The sequence below is a fragment of the Hemiscyllium ocellatum genome, chromosome 7, assembly GCF_020745735.1.
Source record: "Hemiscyllium ocellatum isolate sHemOce1 chromosome 7, sHemOce1.pat.X.cur, whole genome shotgun sequence".
Classification (NCBI taxonomy): domain Eukaryota; kingdom Metazoa; phylum Chordata; class Chondrichthyes; order Orectolobiformes; family Hemiscylliidae; genus Hemiscyllium; species Hemiscyllium ocellatum.
This window is the reverse complement of record NC_083407.1, coordinates 10,413,901-10,427,364: the sequence shown is the minus strand read 5'-3', so window position 1 is coordinate 10,427,364 and position 13,464 is coordinate 10,413,901. Positions and strand designations below refer to the sequence as shown.

At 48.5% G+C, this 13,464-nt stretch overlaps 1 protein-coding gene across 1 annotated transcript in view; it reads right to left on the bottom strand.

Annotated features, from left to right (window-relative positions):
- Positions 1 to 322: 322 nt before the first annotated feature.
- Positions 323 to 13,464, bottom strand: part of LOC132817723 (protein Wnt-6-like) — a 107,997-nt gene continuing 94,855 nt past the window's right edge. Inside the window, exon 4 of the mRNA XM_060828263.1 lies at positions 323 to 2,216. Coding sequence (XP_060684246.1) covers positions 1,755 to 2,216 — 462 coding nt within the window. The 3' untranslated portion in view covers positions 323 to 1,754. The remainder of the gene's footprint in view (positions 2,217 to 13,464) is intronic.

The window sequence follows — 13,464 nt, the reverse complement described above, 5'->3', positions numbered from 1 at the left end:
GTGATTCCAGTCCCATTGGTTTAAATGGCACAGCTATTGTGCGATTTTCTCATAACGCTGGATCGCACGGGAACAGAACTATCGCGTTATATCAGAACAGACTATATTAACAATGAACATGCAAGAGTGTATCTAAATTCCCATGCAATTCTACACAGATAAAGTTTAAAATGTCATAGCCTTACAAATTGTATAGTTTTTCCTTAAAAAGTGTTTTGCAAAACCATCTAGAGAGAACTAGAAACGCACATATCTTGTCTGGTCTGAATTAGCAAAATGTTCAGGAAGAATTCTTTCTCCTTAAATAGAACCTCATGTATTTAATGACATGTTATACATAGAACATATTACAGAGAGAAACTACAGGCATGAAAATAAAAAGGAATTGGTCTGGGATTAAGATGCAGTTGGAGAGTTGCCATGGATGGAATACAGATTTCGGTCCGTAGCTGTGATTTGACTTGGTAAAACAGAAGTGTCTCAGAAACTGTCTTTTCAAAGGAAAATGTGTCCTCACCAACCTCTTTTGCAGGCTGTCACAGGCAATTTCTATCCGCAACCCCACCCTTTCTCCTCCCTCCATCCCACAAACACATACAGCATAGCCAACAACATGGCACATGCAGCTTCACACACATGTAGACATATTGACCAGGTCTGCACATGTGATGCAAACACAAATACATGGTGCAGACACACACAAATTATATGATACACGCATGAAATCACAAATATATGACACACATGCAAACACATGATCCACACGCAGATATACGTGCACATACTTACTGACATGTCTGACAGACAAGAACAGTGTACACATCCATGCCGTCACAACCACACACACATGCATGATGCACAAACACACATGATGCATATGTGCACACAATCACAAAAGCTTGCCACATGCAACGATGCACATGATATACACATACAGGCACAGTAACTCACTCACGTGCACTCTGACACACACAGCCCTGCACACTCATGTGCATAAACTCAAACACACACTTGCCCCACACTCATGTACAACTATACACAGACATACATATAAATGCAGACACACACACACATGCACTCACAAGCACACACCTACTCTCACACATACACGCGAGCGCGCAAGCACACAACCTACTCTTTCTCACACACACACGCACACGGAAACACACACACACACACACACACACACACACACACACACACAAGAAAGAAAAGCAAATGTTTTGGGCTTCTTATCAAATGGATGTGTTGTGCATATCACTTGTGCCTTTTGTCTTTTTGGTCTTATTATGACAGATTTCATCGCTCCTCTTGCCTTTGAGATCACAAGTTAATGTTTAGGCTGTTCAGTCAGTGGGAGAACAAGGGACGCAGGGGGTCCACTTTCTCAAAAGCTTCTCATGCCTTCCCTCCCCCCACCCCAACACATTTATTTAAAACCCACACCTCCGTCACCCGCACCAGTTCGAAATGAGGTTGTTTGCTCATCACTGCAGTTATAGAATTGCAGCAAGCTTTGAGTTCTCAGGCCACTCCTTTGGTAAGATCTCCTCCATGTCTTGCCTCAGTTGTAGTAAACTAGGTGTGTGGGACTGGCTTTCCTGTAGCCTCCACCTGGCAGGGAAGAAGCCGAGCAGGGGTTAAGGCTCGTGGTTAAAGTCTTCTAGGTGCAGGTCGCCAAAGGGGGTTTTCGGCAACTGCATCGCCGTGCCCCCCCACGCCCCAGCCCCTGTCCAAACACAGGGCCTGGTCAGTCACAAGCAGAGACTCAGCTGGCTGCGGATGGTGCATTTCTTGCATTGGACCACACAGCACCAGTGGAAGCGGCAGAGGCAGTTCTCCTCCACCACCACCGTCTGCTCCCGGTAACCCCTGCCACAGCAGAGCAGGTCACAACCGCTCACGTCCAGCGCCGTGCTGTTGCAGGTCCTGCCCCGGGTGCCTGGTGAGCCAGTCTTGCGGTTGGGGAGGCAGAAGTCGGGGGAGTTGGCGGAGTAGACCAGATCGTGCTTGTCGGGGGGCTTGATGTTCTGGCCGACTGGGATCAGGCTCTTGCCGTTGTTGCCTCCCATCACTTTGAAGGCACCGTTGAAGCGGTCCAGGAGCCTGGTGCCCACTTCGCGAAGATTGGGCATTTTCTTCCAACACGTCCGGAGGGTGCAGGAACCCGAGAGGCCGTGGCATTTGCACTCAGTTCTCATGTAATTCTTCACGGCCTACAGCCCGAGAGAGAGACACAGAGAGAGAGAGAGAGAGAGACCATCAACAGGTAGATTGGCACCATAAAACTCAGCAGAAAGTGAGGACTGCAGATGCTGGAGATCAGAGTCAAATAGTGCGGCACTGGAAAGGTACAGTCAAGGAAGAGGAGAGTCACTGTTTTGAGCATTAGCTCTTCATCAAGAAGGTGGGTGGGTGGGGTGAGGAGGGGGCAGCAAGGGGATTGAGAGGTAAATGAGAGGGGCTTGGGGCTGGGGGAAGGTAGCTGGGAATGCGAGTGGTAGATGAAGATGGAGGGGTGATGGTGATAGGTCAGAGAGGAAGGTGGAGTGGATAGGTGGGAAGGAAGATGGACAGGTAGGACAGGTCATGAGGGCAGTGCTGAGTTGGAGGGTTGGATCAGGGATAAAGTTGGGGGAGGGGCGCTGAGGAAACTGGTTAAAATGATGTTGATGCCGTGTGGTTCGAGGGTCCCAAGGTGGAAGATGAGGCGTTCTTCTCTGAACTCACTGAAGGATTCATTCTGATAGCTACAGGCAAAGGATTGTCAGGTTCTATCAGTTACATACCCGAATGTATTAATGCACCAAGCCACTGTCAGAACAGTTTTAGTACCGAAGTTTAATCGTGGTTTGCTGATTATTTCATAGTTTCAGAGTAATAGAAGCAGGAGTAGGCCATTTGGCCCATCAAGCCTGCTCTGCCATTCATTAAGACCACAGCTGATCTATCCATTGTCTCAGCTCCTCCTACTTGTATTATCCCAATAACCTTTAATTTCTAACATGCAAACACCCAACCAACTGTGTCTTGAATATATTTAATGAAGCTGCCTCTCCTGCTTCCTTGGCAGAGAATTCCACAGATTCACTACTCTCTGGGAAAAGCAGTTCCTTCTCATCTCTGTCCTGAATCTACTCCCCTAATCTTGAGGCCATGTCTCCTAGTCCTAGTCTCACCCACCAGTGGAAACAACTTTTGGAGCAGGAAAATCGACGTTTCGGGCAAAAGCCCTTCATCAGGAATAGCTCTATTCCTGATGAAGGGCTTTTGCCGAAACATCGATTTCCCTGCTCCTCGGATGCTGCCTGACCTGCTGTGCTTTTCCAGCACCACTCTGATCTAAACTCTGGTTTCCAACATTTGCAGTCCTCACTTTTGCCTAGTAGAAACAACTTGCCTGCTTCTATCTCATCTTTCCCTTTTGTATATTTTCATGTCTGTACAAGATCCCCTCTCAATCTTCCAAATTCTAGTGAGTACAGTCCCAGGCAGCTTAACCTCTCCTTATAGGGCACCCCCTCATCTCCATGATCAATAGCAAACTGCCTCTGCATCACCTCCATAGCCAGACATACCCCTCCTCAAGTAAGGAAACCAGAACTGCACACAATACTCCAGCTGCGGCCTCACCAACACCTTGTACAACTGCAGCAGAACCTCCCTGCTCTTAAATTCAATCTCTCTTGCAATGAAAGCCAATATTCCATTTATTAAAAACCAAGGAGGTGAAATCCTGGGAATCCATCACAAGGAGAAAGTGAGGACTGCAGATGCTGGAGATCAGAGCTGAAAATGTGTTGCTGGAAATGCGCAGCAGGTCAGGCAGCATCCAAGGAACAGGAGAATCCATCATAAGAAAGGGTTAGGATCCAGCAGAAAAGTTGAGCTCCCTATCCCTCTTCACCCCGGGCTGTGACTATTTAAGAGCTGAAAATGTGTTGCGGGAAAAGCGCAGCAGGTCAGGCAGCATCCAAGGAACAGGAGATTCGATGTCGTCGAATTGCCTGTTCCTTGGACGCTGCCTGACCTGCTGCGCTTTTCCAGCAACACATTTTCAGCTCTGATCTCCAGCATCTGCAGACCTCACTTTCTCCTGTGACTATTTAAGACTCAGATATACTAGAGTCACAGCGGATGCTGCCTGGATCAGCACTCTCCAAGAATTTCATAAAATATTTTTCCACCGAATATGTGTACTACAGGCCAGGTCAGCATCATAACTGTCCATGAACTAAGCAGTGTGGAAACAAAGGACCCAATACTGGCCTCTGGGAAATTCCACAAGAAATCTCCCTCCAGTCTGAAAAATATCCAATGACCATTACTCATTACTTCCTATCACTCAGTCAATTTTGTATCCGCCTTCCACACTGTCCCTGTTATTTCAACAGTTTGTTCCTTAGCTCCAGCCTAATTGATTGTATCCTTGAACCCTCCAAAACACCCTCTTCCACCAGCACTGCAACAACGTCCTTAACCAACACTGCCACCGCACCCACACACCGCCCCCAATGCAACATCGTAATTAACCAACACTGCCACCCCACCCACACACCCCCCCCACTGCAACACCATCCTTAACCAACACTGCCATTCCATCCAGACACCCCCCCACTGCAACACCGTCCTTAACCAACGCTGCCACCCCACCCACACACACACCCCCACTGCAACACCATCCTTAACCAACACTGCCACTCCATCCAGACACCCCCCCCACTGCAACACCGTCCTTAACCAACACTGCCACCCCACCCACACACCCCCCACTGCAACATTGTCCTTAACCAACACTGCCACCCCACCCAAACACACCCCCACTGCAACACCGTCCTTAACCAACACTACCACCCACCCACACACACCCCCACTGCAACACCATCCTTAACCAATACTGCCACCCCACCACACACCCCCACTGCAACACCATCCTTAACCAACACTACCACCCACCCACACACACCCCCACTGCAACACAGTTCTTAACCAACACTGCCACCCACCCACACTCCCCTCCACTGCAATACCATCCTTAACCAACACTGCCACCCCACCCACACTCCCCCCCACTGCAACACCATCCTTAACCAACACTGCCATTCCATCCAGACACCTCCCCCACTGCAACGTCCTTAACCAACGCTGCCATCCCACCCACACACTCCCACTGCAACACCGTCCTTAACTAACACTACCACCCCACCCACACACTCCCACTGCAACACCATCCTTAACCAACACTGCCACCGGACCCACACACCGCCCCCAATGCAACATCATCATTAACCAACACTGCCACCCCACCCACACACCCCCACTGGAACACCATCCTTAACCAACACTGCCACCCCACCCACCAACACTGCCAACTCACCCACACACACCCCCACTGCAACACCATCGTTAACCAACATTTCCACCCCACCCACTGCAACACCATCCTAAACCAACACTGCCACCCCACCCACACACCCCCCACTGCAACATTGTCCTTAACCAACACTGCCACCCCACCCACACACACCCCTACTGCAACACCGTCCTTAACCAACACTACCACCCACCCACACACACCCCACTGCAACACCGTCCTTAACCAACACTGCCACCTCTTCCACACACCCCCACTGCAACACAGTCCTTAACCAACACTGCCACCCCACCCACACCCCCCCCACTGCAACATTATCCTCAACCAACACTGCCACCCTACCCACACACACCCCTACTGCAACACCGTCCTTAACCAATACTGCCACCCCACCACACACCCCCACTGCAACACAGTCCTTAACCAACACTGCCACCACAATCCCCTCCACTGCAACACCGTCCTTAACCAACACTGCCACCCCACCCACACTCCGCCCCCCACTGCAGCACCATCCTTAACCAACACTGCCACTCCATCCAGACAACCCCCCACTGCAACACCATCCTTATCCAACACTGCCACCCCACCCACACACCCTCCCACCTCAACACCGTCCTTAACTAACACTACCATCACACCCACACACACCCCCACTGTAACACCATCCTTAACCAACACTGCCACCTCACCCACACATCCCCCCCACTGCAACACCATCCTTAAACAACACTGCCACCCCACCCACACAAGCCGCCACTGCAACACCGTCCTTAACCAATACTGCCATCCCACCCACACCCCCACTGCAACACCATACTTAATCAACACTGACACCCCACCCACACCCCCCCACTGCCTCACCATCCATAACCAACACTGCCACCCCACCAATACACGCTCCCACTGCAACACCGTCCTTAACCAACACGACCACCCCACCCACAACCTCCCCACTGCAACACCATCCTTAACCAATACTACCACCTCACCCACACCACCTCACTGCAACACCGTCCTTAAAAAACACTGCCACCCCACCCACATACCCTCCCCACTACAACACGGTCGTTAACCAACACTGTCACACCACCCAGACACACACACACACACACCACTGCAACACCTTCCTTAAAAGTAAGCTAAGTGTGAAGTGTGTAGGTGATTCACTTTGTAGGTAAGTGTGAAGTGATTCACTTTTGTAAGAGTAACAAGAAAATGGAGTACTGGGCTATTGGTTGGATACTTGGTAGTGTGGATGAGCAGAGGGATCTTGGAGTCCATGTACACAGATCTCTGAAAGTTGCCACCCAGGTATATAGTGCTGTGAAGAAGGCATATGGCGTACTGGCTTTTATTGGTAGAGGAATTGAGTTCAGGAGTCCTAAGGTCATGTTGCAGTTGTATAAGACTCTGGTGCGGCCGCATCTGGAGTATTGTGTGCAGTTTTGGTCGCCATACTATAGGAAGGATGTGGAAGCACTGGAACGGATGCAGAGGAGGTTTACCAGGATGTTGCCTGGTATGGTAGGAAGATCGTATGAGGAAAGGCTGAGGCACTTGGGGCTGTTTTCATTGGAGAAAGTAAGGTTTAGAGGTGACTTGATAGAGGTGTACAAGATGATTAGGGGTTTAGATAGGGTTGACCATGAGAACCTTTTTCCACATATGGAGTCAGCTATTACGAGGGGGCATAGCTTTAAATTAAGGGGTGGTAGGTATAGGACAGATGTTAGGGGTAGATTCTTTACTCAACGAGTCATGAATTCATGGAACGCCCTGCCAGTAGCAGTGGTAGACTCTCCCTCTTTATGGGCATTTAAACGGGCATTGGATAGGCATATGGAGGATAGTGGACTAGTGTAGGTTAGGTGGGCTTGGATCGGAGCAACATCGAGGGCCAAAGGGCCTGTACTGCGCTTTTTTTTATCTATGTTCTATGTTCTAAAAAACACTGCCACCCCACCCACACACCCCACCCACTGCAACACCATCTTAACCAAGACTGCCACCCAGCCACACAAGCCCCCACTGCAACACCATCCTTAACCAACACTACCACCCACCCACACACACCCCCACTGCAATACCGTCCTTAACCAACACTGCCACCCCCCCACACACCCCCACTGCAACACCGTCCTTAACCAACACTGCCACCCCACCAACACTCCCCCCCACTGCAACACTGTCCTTAACCAACACTGTCACTCCATCCAGACACCCCCCCACTGCAATACCGTCCTTAACCAACACTGCTACCCCTTCCACACACCCCCCCCACTGCAATACCGTCCTTAACCAACACTGCCACCCCCCCACACACCCCCACTGCAACACCGTCCTTAACCAACACTGCCACCCCACCAACACTCCCCCCCACTGCAACACTGTCCTTAACCAACACTGTCACTCCATCCAGACACCCCCCCACTGCAACACCATCCTTAACCAACACTGTCACTCCATCCAGACACACCCCCACTGCAACACCATCGTTAACCAACACTGCCATCCCACTCACAAAATCACTCCACTGTAACACCATCCTTAACCAACACTGCCACCCCACCACACACCCCCACTGCAACACCATCCTTAACCAACACTGTCACTCCATCCAGACACCCCCCCGCTGCAACACCATCCTTAGCCAACATTGCCACCCCATCAGACACACCCCCAATGCAACATCGGCATGAACCAACACTGCCACCCCACCCACACTCTCCCCCACTGCAACACCATCCTTAACCAACACTGCCACTCCATCCAGACACCCCCCTCACTGCAACACTGTTGTTAACCAACACTGCCACCCCACCCACACACACACCCACTGCAACACCGTCCTTAACCAACACTGCCACCACACCCACACCTCCCCCTCTGCATCACCGTCGTTAACTATCACTGCCACCCCACCCACACACACCCCCCAACTGCAACACCGTCCTTAACCAACACTGCCAACCCACCCACACACCCCCCCCACTGCAACACCGTCCTTATCCAACACTGCCGCCCCACCCACACATACCCCCCACTTCAACACCATTCTTAACCAACTCTGCCACCTCGCCCCAATCACCGCCACTACCCCCCAACCCCACCCCTCCCCCCTCCTTTTCTATCTGTTCAACAGCAACACTTTCATTCATCCACAGGCTGGACCAGCATTTGTTGCCCAGAGTCATTGCTGTGAGTCTGGAGTCACAAGTGGGCCAGACCAGCTAAGGATGGCAGTTTCCTTCGCTAAAGACCATTAGTGAGCCAGATGGGTGTTTGCAACAACTAACAATGGTTGGCATGGTCATCATGAGCATTTTTTTTTTCTTATTGGTTTTACCACCCTGACATGAGCTGGTCTGGCTGTGTGGACAGTGGGAGGGGCACTACTACCCTCTGTCTCTTACTTTCAAGCTAATTTTGTATCCAATTACATAGCACCCCCGAATCCTATGTCATCTAACCTCACCAGCCAGTCTACCATGCGGAACCTTGTCAAACGATTTACTGAACTCTGTATAAACATCATTCCAGGTAAAGGGCTTTTTCCTGAAACATCGATTTTCCTGCTCCCCGGATGCTGCCTGACCTGCTGTGCTTTTCCAGCACCACTCTGATCTGAACTCTGTATAGATAATGTTTACACCTCTGCCTTCATCAATTTTCTTTGTTATGTCTCAAAAATTTTCAATCAACTTAGTGATACATGATTTCCCACGCACAAAGCCATGCTGACTATCCCTACTCGGTCTTGCCTTTTCAAATACCTGTAAATCCTGTCCCTCAGAATCTCCTTCAACAACTTACCCACCACTGATGTAAGGCTCACCCGTCTATAGTTCCATGGCTTTTCCTTACCACCTTTCTTAAATAATGGCAGCACGTTAGCAAACCTCAGTCTTCCAATACCTCATCTGTAATTATGATGATGCATATATCTCAGCAAGGGACCCAGCAATCACTTCCCTAGTTTCCCGCAAAGTTCTGAGGTACACTTGATCAAGTCCTGGAGACTGATCTACCTTTATATGATTTCCAGCCCCTCCACCTCTGTATAATATTGACATTTTTCAAGATATCACTATTTATTTCCCAAAGCTCTCTGGCTTCTACAGTAAATACTGACACAGAATACACATTCAGTATCGCCCCCATCTCATGCGTTTCCACACATAGGCTGCCTTGCTGATCTTTGGTGGGCCCTATTCTCACCTTACTTACTCTCTTGCCCTTAACGTATTTATAAAATCGCTTTGGATTCTCCTTAACTTTATTTATCAAAGCTACCTCATGGTCCCCTTTTTGCCCTCCTGATTTTCCTCTTATGTAGACTTCTACTGCTCTTACACTCGGTAGGGATTCACTCGATCCCAGCTATCTATACCTATTAAGTGCCACCTGGGAGGTAGGCTTGTTAGCACTCTTTGGGGGGGTTTAAACTAATTTGGCAGGGGTCAAACTAATTTGTAGTCCAGCAAGTAGGTTAGCTGTTTTTCAGAATGTCCAAGAATGTAGGGAGGCTGTGGAGAAGGTAGCACTGACAGGGAATACTTGCGGACACAGAGATAGGCTCAAGTGTGTATACTTCAACGCAAGGAGTATCAAAAATAAGGTGGGTGAACTTAAGGCGTGTGTCGGTATTTGGGACTACGATGTTGTGGCCATCACGGAAATGTGGATAGAAGAGGGACAGGAATGGTTGTTGGTGGTTCCTGGTTACAGATGTTTCAGTAAGATTAGGGAGGGTAGTAAAAAAGGAGGAGGGGTGGCGTTGCTAATTAGAAATGGTATAACAGCTGCAGAAAGGCAGTTCGAGGGGGATCTGCCTTGGAGGTAGTATGGGCTGAAGTCAGAAACAGGAAAGGAGCAGTCACCTTGTTGGGTGTTTACTATAGGCCCCCCAATAGCAGCAGAGAGGGGGAGAAACAGATTGGGAAACAGATTTTGGAAAGGTGCAGAAGCCACAGGGTAGTAGTCATTTCAACTTCCCAAATATTGATTGGAAGCTCTTTAGATCAAGTAGATTGGACGGGGCGGTGTTTGTGCAGTGTGTTCAGGAAGCTTTTCTAACTCAGTATGTAGATTGTCTGATCAGAGGGGAGGCCATGTTGGACTTGGTACTTGGTAACGAACCGGGACAAGTGATGGGCTTGTTAGTGGGTGAGCATTTTGGTGATGGTGACCACAATTCTGTGATTTTCACCTTGGTTATGGAGAGAGATATGTGCATGCAACAGGGTAGGTTTTACAATTGGGGGAAGGGTAAATACAATGATGCAAGACAAGATCTGAGGAGCATTAGTTGGGAGCATAGGCAGTCAGGGAAGGATGTCATTGAAATGTGGAACTTTGTCAAGGAACAGATACGACATGTCCTTGATATGTATGCACCTGTCAGGCAGGAAAGAGATGGTCGTGTGAGGGAACCTTGGTTGACGAGGAAGGTTGAATGTCTTGTAAGGAGGAAAAAGGAGGCTTACATAAGGTTGAGGAAACAAGGTTCAGACAGAGCATTGGAGGAATACAGGATAGCCAGGAGGGAACTGAAGAGAGGGATTAGGAGTGCTAAGAGAGGGCATGAAAAATCTTTGGCGGGTAGGATCAAGGATAACCTTATGGCCTTTCATGCATATGTGAGAAACATGAGAATGACGAGAACGAGGGTAGGTCCGATCAAGGACAGTAGTGGGAGACTGTGTATTGAGTCGGAAGAGATAGGAGAGATCTTGTATGAGTACTTTTCTTCAGTATTTACAAATGAGAGGGACCGTATTGTTGAAGAGGAGAGTGTGAAACGGACTGGTAAGCTAGAGGAGATACTTGTTAGGAAGGAAGATGTGTTGGGCATTTTGAAAAACTTGAGGATAGACAAGTCCCCCGGCCTGACGGGATATATCCTAGGATTATGTGGGAAGCAAGAGAGGAAATTGCAGAACTGTTGGCAATGATCTTTTCATCTTCACAGTCAATGGGGGTGGTGCCAGGGGACTGGAGAGTGGCAAATGTTGTGCCCCTGTTCAAAAAAGGGAATAGAGATAACCCCGGGAATTACAGGCCCTGTTAGTCTTACTTCGGTGGTAGGCAAAGTAATGGAAAGGGTGCTGAGGGATAGGGTTTATGAGTATCTGGAAACACACTGCTTAATTAGTGACAGCCAGCACGGATTTGTGAGGGGTAGGCCTTGCCTTACAAGTCTTATTGAATTCTTTGAGGAGGTGACCAAGCATGTGGATGAGGGTAGAGCACTGGATGTAGTGTACATAGATTTTAGTAAGGCATTTGATAAGGTTCCCCATGATAGGTTTATGCGGAAAGTCAGGAGGCATGGGATAGTGGGAAGTTTGGCCAGTTGGATAGAGAACTGGCTAACCGGTCAGAGAGTGGTGGTAGATGGTAAATATTCAGCCTGGAGCCCAGTTACAAGTGGAGTTCTGCAGGGATCAGTTCTGGGTCCTCTGCTGTTTGTAATTTTTATTAATGACTTGGAAGAGGGAGTCGAAGGGTGGGTCAGTAAATTTGCAGACGATACGAAGATAGGTGGAGTTGTGGATAGCAAGGAGGGCTGTTGTCGGCTGCAAAGGGACTTAGATATGATGCAGAGGTGGGCTGAGGAGTGGCAGATGGAATTAAACCCTGTCAAGTGTGAGGTTGTCCATTCAGGAAGGACAAATAAGAATGCGGAAAACAGGGTGAACGGTAGAGTTCTTAGTAAGATGGAGGAGCAGAGGGATCTTAGGGTCTATGTTCATAGATCTTTGAAAGTTGCCACTCAGGTGGATAGAGCTTGTAAGAAGGCCTATGGTGTATTAGCGTTCATTAGCAGAGGGATTGAATTCAAGAGTCGTGAGGTGATGTTGCAGTTGTACAGGACCTTGGTAAGGCCACATTTCGAGTACTATGTGCAGTTCTGGTCGCCTCATTTTAGGAAAGATGTGGAAGCTTTGGAGAGGGTGCAGAGGAGATATACCAGGATATTGCCTGGAATGGAGAATAGGTCGTACGAGGATAGGTTGAGAGTGATAGGCCCTTTCTCATTGGAACAGAGAAGGATGAGGGGTGACTTGATCGAGGTTTATAAGATGATCAGGGGAATAGATAGAGTAGACAGAGACTTTTTCCTGGGGTACAACAGAGTGTTACAAGGGGATATAAATTTAAGGTGAAGGGTGGAAGGTATAGGGGGGATATCAGGGGTAGGTTCTTTACCCAGAGAATGGTGGGGGCATGGAATGCGCTGCCTGTGGGAGTGGCAGAGTCAGAATCATTAGTGACCTTTAAGCGGCAATTGGACAGGTACATGGATAGGTGCTTAAGCTAGGACAAATGTTCGGCACAACATCATGGGCCGAAGGGTCTGTTCTGTGCTGTATTGTTCTATGTTCAATGTTCTATGTTCTGACCTGATATCTCTCGCTATTGGCTTGGTGTCAGATTTTACATGGTAACACAGTGATGAGCCCCAAGGCGTGTTGCTATGTCAAAGGTGCTGTGTAAATATGATTTGTTGTTGCATGTACTATAGATAACTGCCCAGCCTGTATGAAGGAGAAACTATGGGTAGGACCTTTCATGACCTTGAAGGATCCCAACAGGTTTCTTGTGTCATCACAGCACGAGGAGGGGAGGGGGGGAGGGAAGAAAGTGCAGTCAAAATTAAAGTTTCCAAAAAATCAAAAGGAATGCTTTAAGCAAGTTCAGTTGAGCTATTACAGACAATCAAGAACTAGTAATCATTTTAAATGAATCCTTCACTTCTGTCTTCATAAATTAGGATTGCTGGCAATTTCTAAATCAAATTATCTATGGAATCTAAAGTGAATGAGTGTGCGGTAAAGTGTGTAATGAAGAGAATTCAGTGCCTAGAGGCATCTTGAAACAGTCTAAATGCACTTTAAAATCATGGAGAAAATGAGAGAGGGGCTGAATGAAGCTCTAGTGAATGTTCCTAAGAGAACACTAGGTTTAAGAGTGGGTAATATTGGAGCCAGATTAATACAAAGACAATTCGGGATGGGCAGTACATTTTGGCTAAGCCAGTGACTCCACGTCCCTTGAGTGAATTTAAAGATAATTACATTAAA